At 45.7% G+C, this 13,963-nt stretch overlaps 1 protein-coding gene across 2 annotated transcripts in view; it reads left to right on the forward strand.

Annotated features, from left to right (window-relative positions):
- The window catches only part of SPATA7 (spermatogenesis associated 7), a 408,620-nt gene that overhangs the window by 241,889 nt on the left and 152,768 nt on the right, over positions 1-13,963 (forward strand). For both annotated transcript variants that reach the window (XM_069208136.1, XM_069208137.1), the window contains exon 9: positions 8,828-8,946. In XM_069208136.1, coding sequence (XP_069064237.1) covers positions 8,828-8,946 — 119 coding nt within the window. The remainder of the gene's footprint in view (positions 1-8,827; positions 8,947-13,963) is intronic.

Here is a 13,963-nt window from a genome sequence, read left to right on the forward strand (position 1 = left end):
TGTCTTGCGTTTTAGTTTAATTTTGAGCTTGATAGTAAACCTTACATGCAAATGTGCCTTACCTATTATTAGTATATTTACATGTCGAACTTAAAAACAATAAACATGAATATGGTTACTGGAGTATGTTTGTGATTAACTCGAAGCTGCAAAATGCTGTAATTATGCAATAACAAATGTAATGGGCTGTGATGCTTAGTTCATTCAGTCAGGTTTTCAGGTGCTATAGAGTTGCTAGGGCTCACTATTTGAAGTATTTTACATAATGATCATTGTTTAAGCCCTGGAGGTGCAAATGTGTTTGAATAGCAGATAGGTGTGAGACCAGTTACATTTGAGAGTTTTATTTATGTCCCCTATGCCAAATGTATTGAACTTAAGTTGTGCTGTGATTAATGGTAAAAAACGAAGTAGTCACAACCATTGTTGGAAAGCATTGATTTGTCCTCTTTAGTGCTATCTACAAGTGATATGTTCGAAATCATGTGTCTCTGCCATTTTGGGTCCGTGTCCATTGCCCAAGCATCACATTGAGCATAAGGACAAGTCACAGGAACAATCATTTGCAGTGATAGTGTACTCTCTAGTTAGATTTGTGAATTAATGATTACAAGAATGGAACATGGAGATTGACTGAGTTAAACTGTACTTAAATGTAAGGAGCATAATATTTTAACCTGCTTCCTGTTACCATAAATGTGTGGGACAGTTAAATGGTTGAGTATCTGCTTAGTGCTTTAGTATGATATGAATCTGGCACTATTATCGGCTTTTCCTAATCAATCAATCAATCAGGGAATTTGTAAAGTGCACTACTCACCCGTGAGGGTCTCAAGGTGCTGAAGGGAGGGGGGCTGCTACTGCTCGAACAGCCATGTCTTGAGGTGTCTCCTGAAGGTAAGTAGGTCCTGTGTCTATCGCAGGTGGGTTGGAAGAGTGTTCCACGTCTTGGCAGCGAGGTGGGAGAACGATCTGCCACCAGCGGTCGTTCTGTGGATGCGTGGCTAGGTGGCAAGGGCAAGGTTGGCGGAGCAAAGCTGTGGGGTCTGGGTAAAGAAGGAGAGACGTTTGTTGAGGTATTCTGGTCCAGTGTTGGGCAGTGCCTTGTGAGCGTGGGTGAGGAGGTTGAACGGGATTCTCTTGTTGACGGGGTGCCAGTGTTGGTCTCTGTGGGCTGTGATGTGGCAGTGGCGGGGGTTGTCCAGGATGAGGCGTGCAGAGGCGTTCTGTATGCGTTGCAGTGTTTACTGGAGCTTGGCTGTGGTGCCTGCGTAGAGGGCATTGCTGTAGCCCAGTTTGCTGCTTACGAAGGCCTGGGTGACCATCTTTCTGTTTTCAGTGGGGATCCATTTGTAGATCTTCCAAAGCATGTGGAGGGTGTTGAAGCAGGAGGAAGAGATGGCGTTGACTTGCTGGGTCATTGATAGTGATGAGTCCAGGATGAATCCCAGGTTGCAAGCATTGTCGGTGTGGTTCCCAGTGTGGCAGGCCACCAGGAGTCGTCACATGTGGAGGGCCGGAGCCGAAGATGAGGACCTCAGTTTTGTAGGAATTCAGTTTCAGGCAGCTGTTCTTCATCCATTCGGCGATGGCCTTCATTCCTTCGTGGAGTTTGGTTTTGGCTATGGCGGGGTCCTTGGTGAGGGAGAGGATCAGCTGGGTGTGATCGGCGTATGAGACTATGTTTAGGTTGTGAGATCAGGCGATGCTTGCGAGCTTAGCCGTGTAGACGTTAAAGAGAGTCGGGCTGAGGGATGATCCCTGGGGTACGCCGCAGATGATTTTGGTGGCTTCAGAGCGGAATAGAGGGAAGCAGACTCTCTGACTTCTGCCGGTGAGGAAGGCGGTGATCCAGTCCAGGGCTCTGTCACAGATCCCTGTGTCGTTGAGGTGTGTGCGTAGGGTGTGGCGGCAGACGGTGTTGAACACGGCTGAGAGGTCCGGAGGATGAGAGCTGCGATTTCGCCGTTGTCAAGTATTGTCCTTATATCAGCGGCGTCGGCGATGAGGGCGATTTTGTGCTGTAGTTACGGTGGAATCCGGATTGGTCTGGGTCCAGAGTGTTGTTCTCCTCGAGGAAACGGGTCAGTTGTTTGTTGACAATTTTCTCTATGACTTTTGCCGGGAAGGGGAGCAGGGAGATCACCGGAGGTTCTTGAGGTCCTTTGGGTCCGCCTGGGATTTATTGAGGAGGGCGTTGATCTAGATGTGTTTCCAGCTCTCTGGGAAGGTGTTGGGGTGCGATGACGGAGCTTGCTTTTTTGAAGATATGGTGAGAGCAGCAGTCGGATGGTGAGCCGGAGTGGATGGTGTCCATAATTTTGATGGTGTTGTTGTCGTTGATGTGGGTCCATGAGAACAAGAGGCTGGTGGTTGGTGAGACTGTCGTGTCAGTGGTTGACAGGGGGTGGTCTGAGTCATGAAGCTGTCATGGATGTCTGCGATCTTGCAGTAGAAGAAGGTGGCTAGGGAGTCGCAGAGGTCTTATAATGGTGGGCTGTCGTTGACGTTGGAGCCATGGTTGGAGAGCTCCTTCACGATGTTGGAGAGCTCCTTATAGCGGTGTGCGTTGTTGTCGATGCGTTCTTTGAAGGCGGTTCTCTTGGTGGTTCGGATGAGTTGGGTGTGTTAGCGGATGGTGTTCTTGAAGGCAGTGTGGTTGTTCGATGTCTGATCTTGGCGCCATTTCTTCTCGAGTTTTCGGCATGTTTGCTTGGAATCTTGGAGGTCGGTGGTGAACCAGAAGGCCTTTCTGTCGGTGCGTCTGTTAGAAGGTTTCTTGATCGAGCGATAATGTTTGGAACAGTCGTCGATCCATTGCCTGAGGTTGCTGGCTGCTTTGTCAGTGTCTGTGGTGTCAATAGGTGGGTTCCGGAAGAGGGTAGTGACCAGTTGGTCTTCAGTGACCTTGTTCCATCTGCGATGGGGAATCCGGGCAGGTGATGGTGTGTTGTGGGTTTCTGGAAGGAGAAAAGGATGCAGTGTTGGTCGGTCTAGTGGAGTTCGGTGGTGTGGCTGAAGGAGACTTGTTTGCTGGCCGAAACAAATGGGGTCAAGCGTGTGTCCTGCGGAGTGGGTGGGTGTCGTGACGAGCTGCTTGAGGGCGAGGTTGTCGAGCAGGGTGGTAGAGTTGTTGTCGTTGGTGTTCTCGAGGTGGAAGTTCAAGTCCCTGAGGAATATGTAGTCTGTGGATGCTAGAGCGTGCATGCTGATGACGTCGGTGATGGAGTCGCTGAATGGCTGTCGGGGGTCTGTAAGTGAGGGTCCCTCTGAGGGTGGTGTTTGGGTCGGTGTGGATCTGGAAGTGCGGGTGTGCGGCGGTGCGGAGGGTGTCTTCGGTGCTGGTTGTTATTCTGAGGGTATTCTTGTGGACGATGGCGATGCCTCCTCCTGGTCTGTTGGTGCAGTCCCTGCGGGTGATCTTGTAGCTGTCTAGGACGGCTATGGCAATGTCGGGCATTGAGGAGGGGTTGATCCAGGTCTCGGTCAGGAAGGCGACGTCTGGGGAGGCTGATTCGAGTAGATTCCAATGTTCGACAGCATGTTTGTGGACGGAGCGGGTGTTGAGTAGGATGCATCTGAGATGGTTGTGCCCTGCCTTGGTGGGTGGGTCGTTGGTGTTGAGTCTGGTGAAGTAGCAGTTCAGGCAGTAGAAGGGTCCGCGGATGAGCTGTGGGGTGGCTTGATGGCAGGTGGGTGAGCGGCTGGTGTTTAGCGGGTGGAAGGTGGTGGTGTCGTAGTGGAGTTGGGTGTTGCGGCTGTGGGGGTGTGGTGAGAACTAGGGGTTCCGGCGCTAGGTGCGGTCCAGGCGCAGATGGGCTTGCCTTAGGCGCGCAAGCGGCACAACCGCTATTTAGTAGGGAGGGGGAAGGAGAGGACAGCTGGGAGGCGGGGTGAAAACGGCGCAAAAAAGGGGGTGGGGCAGCAGTGTCGGGAGTGCAGTGTAAGAGAGGGGAGGGGGTGGGGTCAGAGGGGCAGCAGGGGGGATGGGGAGGGAGAGCGAGAGAGAAAGAGAGAGCGGAGTGAGGGGAGGGAAAAGCAAAGAAAGAGTGTAAGGCAAAAGGAGCACTGTGGAGAGCGAACGGCAAAAGGACCACAAAGGGGGCAAACACCAAACAGAGAGCGAAGCAGAGAAAAGGAGGAGAGAGGCAGAGGGCAGCCTAGTAGGAAAGCCGAGCTCTCCCACTAGACACCAGGAATGAGGCGCAGGCAGAAGCCTGCTGGTTGAGGAGGGCCTCCAACAGAGGTCAGGAGTTCAGAGGAACAAGGGCTCTACTTACAGGTGGAGCCACGGGAGGCAGAGCAGTTCACTGACCAGGTCAGTGGTATTGCTCCTAATACGTGCTATGTTATCGGCTATTTTAGAATATGGTGCTAACAAGCCTAAGGCTTTGACCTGTAACGTTAGCTGTTTTTCTACATTCACCCATCCTGTTAAGGCACTCTTGACAACAGAGCCGCTGCCAGACTCTGCACCTAGAATGGCATGTGTTTCCAGTATGTCAGGGACGTCTTGGCAAATCAGGGCTTACAAATGCTTCCATGAAATCATTGTTCAACTATTTAAGTGCATAATTGTCAAAATCCGCCATCATAAAATTTCAAGATCTGGTTACCCAAGTACCTTGAAAGAAAATAGCTTTCAGTCATGAAACAAGTTGCTTTATGAGAGAACACATTTATCTCCAAAGTGATAGAAGCTTCTTTTAGGCCTGTACATATTTGTCATATAAGGACTTTTACTTGGAAGGATTTTCCTATTTTCTTGTAGTGTCTACAAGAAGAGATAGCTGCAATCCTTCTCTTGTTGACATGGTATTCTTCGGGCCATTTTGGGTTTGTTATTGAGATTAAGCTTGTTTCTCATATTGTTTTCACCCCCCTTTCTCCCAGTCTTTACTCAACTCCTCCTACTACAGAAGATGAGTCTCTTATTTATTTTGACTTAAAGGAACGTCTTTGTATCTTCGTATTGCATTGATGGCACAAGTACTTCTTACAGATAGGGAGGATCATTCTTGTTTATGGTTCCGGACTCAAGGTTAAAGTTGTCTCTAATCAATGTATTTCCAGGCCGAAGCGTATAAAAGGGCCTCCTCCCTTAGAATGCTCATTTGCTGTAGCTAGGTTCACATTTTACACCTATATATACATACATTATGGCTTCTATTATGAACATGTTACAAAATTCCTACCACCCTTTTCCACGTCACTCAAGTGGTCATTCTGTAAGAGGAAAGATACCAGGGCAACTTTTTTGTGCAGATGCTATTTGAACAGCTAGATGGAAATGCATTTCTGCATTATACGGGAAGCATTGTTTGGATACTTATGCTAGAGCAGAAATTCCACTTGGTCGTTCTGGTAAATGACAGTTGGCACAGCCTACAATGAGCTCCACTCTAAAGGACTGTTAAATAAATCAGCAATCTGAATGCTCGTGCCGACATTTGCGTGTGTAACCTTCGGGTCACAGGTTCAATCCCAGTCAGGCCAGCTAATCTAGTAATTCTACTGCACTTAACAAGTTAAGTATAATTGAAGTGGGTACTACTAATACACTATTTAGATTGCTTAGAAGCAGCTAAACTGTAGCTCAATGTTAACAAACATTGGCAAATCCAATAGGTCTCGCCTATACAAGAGCTATTGGGTAATTGGACAGAAGTGATAGGACTCGGGTGGATTGGATTAGAGTGGAGTGCTTTGTTGTGGGGTGGACTGGAATGGGGTGGATTGGACTGGATTGGGGTGGACTGGATTGGAAGGATTGGAGTGGGGTGGATTTTGGATTGGATTGGAGTGGGGTGGACTGGATTGGAATATGGTGGGTTGCGATGGGGTGGGGTGGACTCGAGTGGGTTTGGTTGGATTGGAGTGGGGTAGGTTGGATTGGAGTGGGGTGAAATAGAATGGTGTGGATTGGTTTAGGTGGGCTTGAGTGGGGTGGAATGAAGTGGGTGGTTTGGATTGGCGTGAGGTGGATTGAAGAGGATTGTAGAGGATTGTATAGGATTGGATTGAGGTGGATTGGATTAGATTGAGTAGATTGGATTTGGGTGATCAGATTAAGGTAGATTGGATTGGATTTGGGTAGGGGATTGGAGTGGGTTAGGGTGGATTGGAGTATGGAGGGTTGGAGTAGGGTGGAATATTTGGAGTGGGGTTGATTTGGTTGGGTGGATTGGGTTGGATTTGAGTGGAGTGGATTTAAGTGGGGTGGACTATGGTGGATCTGGGTGGAGTGGCTGGATTAATATGGTTTGGAGTGGGTGGATTGGAGTGGGATGGGATGGATTCAGATGGACTGGATTGTCCAGGAGTGGGATGGATTAGGGTGGATTGGATTGGAGTGGGATGGATTGGAGCGGGATAGGATTGCACTGGAGTGCAGTGGATTGGGTTGCAGTGAATTGAGATGGATTTGAGTAGGTGGATTGTTTTGGATTGGACTGGTGGAATGGATTGGAATAGGGCGGATTCAGGTGGGGTGGATTGTTTTGTATTTGTATGGGGCTGCTTGAACTGGGATTGATTGTTTTGGATTTGAGTGGGGTTGGTTGTTTTGAATTGGAGCGGGACAAATTGTTTTGGATCAGAGTGGGGCAGATTGGAGTGGGGTGGATTTGAGTGGGGCAGATTGTTTTGGTTTGGAATGGAGTGGATTGTTTTGAATTGGACTAGGGCAGCTTGTTTTAGATTGGAGCAGAGCAGATTGTTTTGGACTGGAATGGGGCAGATTGTGTAGGATTGGAGTGGGGTAAATTGTATTGGAGTAGGGCAGAATGATTCAGATTGGAGTGGGCAGATTGTTTAGGAGTGGGGCAGATTGTTTTGGTTTGGAGTGGGGCAGATTGTTTTGGACTGGATTATGGCAGATTGTTTTTGGTTGGTGCTGTTTGTTTTGGATTGGAATGGGGGAGAATGTTTTGGATTGGAGTGGGGCAGATTGGTTTGAATTGGAGTGGGGCAGAGTGGAGTGGAGCAGATTGTTTTGGATTGGACTGGGGCAGATTATTTTGGATTGGAATGAGGCAGTTTGTTTTGGAGTGGGATGGGTGGGGGGTCATTCTGACTTTGACGGGCGGCAGAGGCCGCCCGCCAAAGTCCCGCCGCAGTAATTCTGAGTTTCCCGCTGGGCTGGCAGGCGACCGCCAGAAGGCCGCCCGCCAGCCCAGCGGGAAACCCCCTTCCATGAGGATGCCGGCTCCGAATGGAGCCGGCGGAGTGGAAGGGGTGTGCGACGGGTGCAGTTGCACCCGTCGCGATTTTCAGTGTCTGCTTGGCAGACACTGAAAATCTTGGTGGGGCCCTGTTAGGGGGCCCCCAGGGGCCCCACGACACCCGTTACCGCCAGCTAGGTTCTGGCGGTCAAAACCGCCAGAACCAGGCTGGCGGTAAGGGGGTCGGAATCCCCATGGCGGCACTGCTTGCAGCGCCGCCATGGAGGATTCCCTTGGGCAGCGGGAAACCGGCGGGACACCGCCGGTTTCCCGTCTCTGACCGCGGCTGTACCGCCGCGGTCAGAATGCCCATGGGAGCACCGCCAACCTGTTGGCGGTGCTCCCGCGGTCGTTGGTCAGAATGACCCCCTGTGTGTGGTGGATTGGGTGAGTGATTTAGATTGGAGTGGGGTGGGGTGGATGGGAATGGAGCGGATTGAATTGGTCTGGGGTGGATTGGATTGAGTGGGGTGGACTGGCATTGACTGGAATGGGGTGAATTGGATAAGAGTGGGGTGGATTCGGGTGTACTGCACAATTGTATGGTACAGCACAGTCCTGAAAATTACAAATAACAAAGAAATATTGTGGCTTTGCAATATTTAGAACAAGATAATCATCATCATTTGAAAACAGTGCCCACAAGCAAAAACAGAACAAAACATGAGTGCAATGTGAGACAAGAAGACTTGGCAAAATAAAAGCAATCTATGCTAGGCCTGCAGTGATCAATTACGAGGCTGTAAAGAAGAGTTCCCTTTTTTGTTGTTTTAAGTGTCTTGCAAGCGAGACGCATGCTCTAGTGCATGCTCTCTCCGGCTCAGCCCTAAAAAAGTTGATAGTCTCACAAGGTATAAATATTGAAACAAGCATGTGAATCTATATCCGATTCAACACCATAAATAAAAAGTTACTTAGTTCTAACAATGGTCTCCAGAATTTGAAAGTGCAGTCAAAGCCTCTTTTTAGAACCTGAATGAAAGGTGCGCTACTTTTTTGCTGGGCTGTGACGATTTATGGCCTTATTGATAGCATCAAGATCTTAACCTTTTAGACTCAATCACAAGGAAAGGCTAAGAAAGTTTCTAAAAAGCCAAATTAGCTTATGTATTTTGGACGCTACCAACAATGCAGAACGTTTGCTGTGGATAAGTGATAGTTTCTTTCCGTTCTTTAAATCGAGCAGTTACTGGACCCTTTTTGTTGACGTTTAAAGGGAGGTTTTATTCATCAAGCACACAACTTTGAGTAAATGCTCTGCAGAAATCTTTCCACTTCAATTGAAGGGGACTGCATTATCTTGTTTTCAGTCATTCATATATCTGTCATCAAGCTTTCAGCATTGTGTATGAAGTATTAGTTAATGAAACATTTTGTATACTTTCAGTCTCTAGAAAAAAGAAAACCTACACAGTGTCATTTACTTGAAAGAACCTTAGTGACTGATGTGCAGATGATGCATGACGAGATAAGATAAAATATTTTTGGACACCAAATAACTAAGATCGCGTTTCCATTTTTTTAATGAATGCGTTTCTCTTTACAAAATCAGATTTGTTTTTAATTGTCATTGCTTATTATCCCATGTTGGCTTACATTTCCAGAATGAAGATCTTGAGATCACATCTACTTCTGGAATGGAGGACAAGTTGGATTCATCCCGGGTGCCAGGGAATCAGAAAGAGCGGGAGAAGGACTACACTGAGCAGTATACTTTGTCAAGGTACAGTGTTTGCAATGACAATAGCTTCCTGTTTCTCAGATAACAGTTTTATGTGTAGGTTATTCATTGTTTTTACATAGTCCTCAGCACAGTCATACCACTGCCTCGGAGCACTTCAGGTAGGAGGATGAGACTGAGTGTACATTGTAGCTCAGGGATTGAACAAGACCAGGGAAATAGAAAGACAGTGTTTAGGTAAAGTTTTCAGATTATAAATATTTCTAGTCAAATATCTCATTTTGCTTCGAGTTGGAGGGACAGCTGTTGACAATCAGAGCTTTGGCAGTGCACTGAGATTTGTGACTGTTGTGTATTCCCCAAAAATGTTCATTTCTCATCGGATGTAAAGAGTCAGTGTAAATTTTGAAAGCCAAATATAGGTTTTTGGTCAGGTCTGGGAAGCTAGTCCAGAACATAATCAACCAAAGCATTATGGGCAAGGCACATAGTTTTGATTGTCATCCATTTTCAACCAAGGCTGGTATATCAGTAAGGGGCTTGAGGTCTGTTCGCTTCAAGAGTGAGGTGGGGCTCACGGTAGAGGTGGGCGAGCCATCAAATTAGCAGGGAAAGCTGTGCCAAAGCCAAGCCGAGGGTTTGGCTTGAATCTTAGAGGTGGTGCATGAGCTGAGCTCTGAAAATATCCGATATATGAATCATACAATATATGATAGTCACTATTTATTTAACAAGTGTAAGCTTTGACATTAATAGTGAACATGCTAACGAAGATCGTATAGCATTATACAGCGATGACCTCCTTGTTTACATGGCTGACCCTGTTAACACTGGCCTGCGGAGCTTTAACCTCCTACGCTGCATTAAGGAGGCATTGGGGCTTCGTATGAACCCATCAAAATCAGTTCTGGTGCCATTGTTACACCTGGCAAGCCTACAGGGGTTTGGAAAATGGGATCTATTGGGAATCTTCCAACTTGGGGACGTATGGACAGGAATGTCCATGAGGTCCTTTCAAGACCTGCAAACAACATATCAACTCTCCCACACTCAGTTTTATAAATACCTTCAGCTCTGTTGTGCCCTCAATATGCATTTGTCTCATCTCAAAACTCTTCCAGAATACAGTCCGCTTGAGGCTAAACTGCTTATTTGGGCACTGGAGAGGGGGTGAGTGTCTCAAATTCATAAAATGTTAACTAACCATGCACCAGGTGATCTAAATCACATCAGATCTCGTGAGAACAATGGCTGGGACCCCTTGACGAAGCCTTAATGGCACAAGTTTATTTTTTATATGGTCCCCAACTCTCAGTGCCCTAGGTTCACTGAAGACTCGGCAGGCGTCTTTCATTTGACTTGGAGCTGTCCCCATATTACACCATTTTAAATGGTGCTCTTCTATGAACATGCTGAAATACTGGGGTGGGCGCTTCCAATGTCTCCATTGATGGTCCTATTGGCGGTAATGGAGGGCATAGGTGGCACAAGGGTAGAACATACCTTTGTGGGAACAGTCTTGATGGTGGCGAAAAGAGATATTGCGACTAGCTGAAACTCATGGACTACACCGTCCCTCTCGAAATGGAGGCGAGAGGTCAATTGGTCGACAGGAAAAGCCAGTATACTTAGCGATGGGCTGTCCCCGCAAGCACGCTAGGGTGTGGGGGAAATAGTTGGGACAACTACCATAAAGTTACTGGAAATCCAGGTGATTAGTATTTCTGCACCATTTTGCCTTGCATGTATTTGGATGATGAATCTTGTATTGAATAGATGTCTGTCTATTGATGGCTTGCTTCCAGAGGATTGGTGTGCTTTCCCTTGTGTTTTTATCTTTGAAAAATCAATAACAATTGTTTATTAAAAAATAAATAGGGAATGTTATGGCATTGCACTTGTGACGTATTTAAAGTGATATTGATAGTTTTGTACAACTGATAGTATGTACTCATATTTTTGCAAGTGCTTTCCTACGTGGTAATGGGGAAAAAGGAGTTTTGGTGCAATATACTATTTGCCTTACATCGCACAATTTAAGCGGGGAAGCCGCAATTTATCATGGTTTTCTGGTTTCACTTTGTACAAATCGGCCAGTAAATGGGTATATGTTGAGGCTTTTTTTAACCTCTTAGTGCACTTTTTAAAATCTAGTGTGAACTCGACCGGAAGGTATTGGAGCGATTTACATGAGCACCAGTTACATTCATTGTTCATTGGCATGGACAGATAAAGTGATTTGAATATCACAATGTCAAACCGATGCAGAGGTTCAAACCTGGTTCCCCAGTTCCACTGTTGACAGCACTGACCGTAACGCCACAGTCTGGTTAGAGGAGGTTGGGGCTGGAAGAAGCCACATGGGAGCCCAGCTTGTTATGGGCTTGAAGTTCCAAAAGGACATTGAGCTGAGCCAGCATTCAATGGCTCACCCATCTCTAGCCTTCGGAGTTTGCAGAACATATATGCTGTCTTAGCAGGAAGACTGATTTATATTTTATTGTAATATTCAAGGAGGGACCTACTGAGTGTCTGTGGTCGATCTCCATTAAGGGTGATGCTCTAGATGTTACCTAAGAGAGATTTGGTGTGATGTCGAGAGCAAAGGAAGGCAATGGAAGTAAGTTAGTAAAAAATGTCACTTGACCCACAAAGCCATCTTGTCTTTGGTGCATTCAGAGACAGCTAACTTAACTACATCCATTTCAGAACTTGTGTAAGGTAGTCCATAATTTGCCTTCATTGAAATGATTCATTGAGCTCCTTGTATGGCTGTCATCAGTGTAGATACAATGACCCTGTCTTCTATCGTCCAGTATACTCACAAGGAGTGTGATGAAACCATTGTAGAAAATCAACAGGATCAATCCTTGCTGCACACAGGAGGAGATGTCTGAGGGTAACACAGAAACAAAATAAAGGTTTCACTACTGCATCCATTTTGTTAATGATAGGAGACATTGAAGGGAAGTACCTCCCACCTCAAACGATTTATAGAATCCTTCTGATAAGGATTGTGGCAGACAATGATTGGGGCAGATGCCTGGTCCTGGTCCAGATAGATCGGCAACTCTGTTATAAGGTTTATTAACATCATTTCTGTAACTCAACAAGTGTATAGGCTAGATAAAAATGTAGATATAAAATTGTTCTGTCGCAGGTATTCAGGCTGTTGGGTAGTCACCATGGTCAAGAGAAGATTTGCAGCTCAGGGAAGGTATAAGGTATGCCATGGTCTCTGTTTCTGCTTTGCAGATTTTGAACATAGCGGTAATTATGCTATTTATAAGTTCCTGTGTGCTGATGCCAGTAGTCAGAGATGCTTTCATAAATTTTGTCATGAGTAGGTAGAGAGGACCAGTTTGAAAACCTTGGCCTTGCGTTGTCGGACGAATTGCAGATAGCTTTAGAGAATCTTTGACCTTTGTTACTGGCTTCCCTTCACAGCCATGTTCACCAGGGAGGGATCTCATTGTCCTAAAATTTTGTGTCAAGCATATCAAGTCATGGATATTGGCCCAGATTGTTTTGAATTTGTTTTAGAAGAAAACCAATTCTAATGAAGTCACATTTGGTATTTGTCACGAGAGAGTAGCAAGCTTGGGATCAATCTTACAGAATTGTTTTTACAAGTTGTCATATTCAAGGATCAAGGATGGAAAATATATTGTTTTTGGTCTGAGAAGTATGAGTTTGTTTCCACAGCAGTGCATAAGTATTACCTGAGATCGTCCAGGAAATTTTTTAAACATGCTGCCATCCTCGTGCATTTTAGCAGGGTGGAACTCCGTGGAAAAAACTTTTATTGTTTGCAGATTTTTCTGACTAGGTTTTTTGTTTCTTGTAAAGATTCATCTGGTTAAGACCTGTTGACACTTCCCCTTTCCATGATGTGAATCCAGCACTGAATCTGTTGAGGGAAAATCAGAGTTCCTGATCGATGTAAAGTTGGGGTTTATGTTCCTAATGTTCATAACGGATAGTAAATGTAATGAAATGTTGTCGGAACAGGAGAGCAGTGTGCAGCCAGAAATTGAGGTGCAGAACCCAGTATAGGTGAAGCTTAATTGGGGAAGGTTACTCAGTATGGCTCACTGAATGGGCATTAAGATCCTAGACTGCCCACGTGATTGACAACGTAGTTCGAAATGTCAGGAACTCAGATGCTAATGTCTGCCAGGGTATGGTTGGAGATGGTGAACAAGTATTTGGCAAAGTTGAGTAGGTCATAGAGGAAAGATGTGCTGTAAGAACAGTGATAGGTTGTCAGACCGGCATAGAGTGGTGGAATTCCAATAGCCCAACGCCAAGTGCATATTGCTTGGGGTCAAGTGCAACAAGTTTTCACATATTTTCCCCCCGCACCTCACACCCTTTATCTGCCAGTTTACAGTAACACGTTATGGATCAGGAAAGGGCATTGTCTACAGAAAGGTAACATTTGTGTCTGTCTGTTAATGCTGTTTAGACTTGTATTTATGCTTCATTAATGCAAAGACTTTATTATTAAGGTGAGTGGGGTAAGAAAATATTGTAAGCTCCGGATTGCACTACTGATAGTACTTCCTGTATAAAAATGTGTACACGTTTGCAAAGTTTAACAGTATGAGGCTACGTGTAATGCACCCAGAAAGCTCTCTAATAAGATGCACATATTTGCAGGACGTTAATAGCAATAGTGAGGATTCTATTCTTTCAAAATCAAAACTTTCATCAAAAAAATGCAACTAGAAAAAAAAAAGTTTTGCCACTCTACTGTAAAATTTTAGGTACCATGCTAGAATTTACAAAAAATATATCTATAGTGGAAATCAGTGTAACCAGTTTGAACAAGATTATGGAAATCATACAAATAAACAAGCATTGGCAAAGCCAGCAGGTTCGACCTTGGATGTCAGCCTTTTGGTTTTGTCAATGCAGGACTTGTGACATGGTTTTTGTAAAACTTGATTGTTGTGGGAGCTGCCCGGCCCTCACTATTATAACAAACACTGGCAAAAATCAAACATATTATTGGTCTCAAAAAAGCACACATTGCCACAGTAGTTCCTAGCATTGA

Source organism: Pleurodeles waltl, chromosome 9 (assembly GCF_031143425.1).
Source record: "Pleurodeles waltl isolate 20211129_DDA chromosome 9, aPleWal1.hap1.20221129, whole genome shotgun sequence".
NCBI classification, from domain to species: domain Eukaryota; kingdom Metazoa; phylum Chordata; class Amphibia; order Caudata; family Salamandridae; genus Pleurodeles; species Pleurodeles waltl.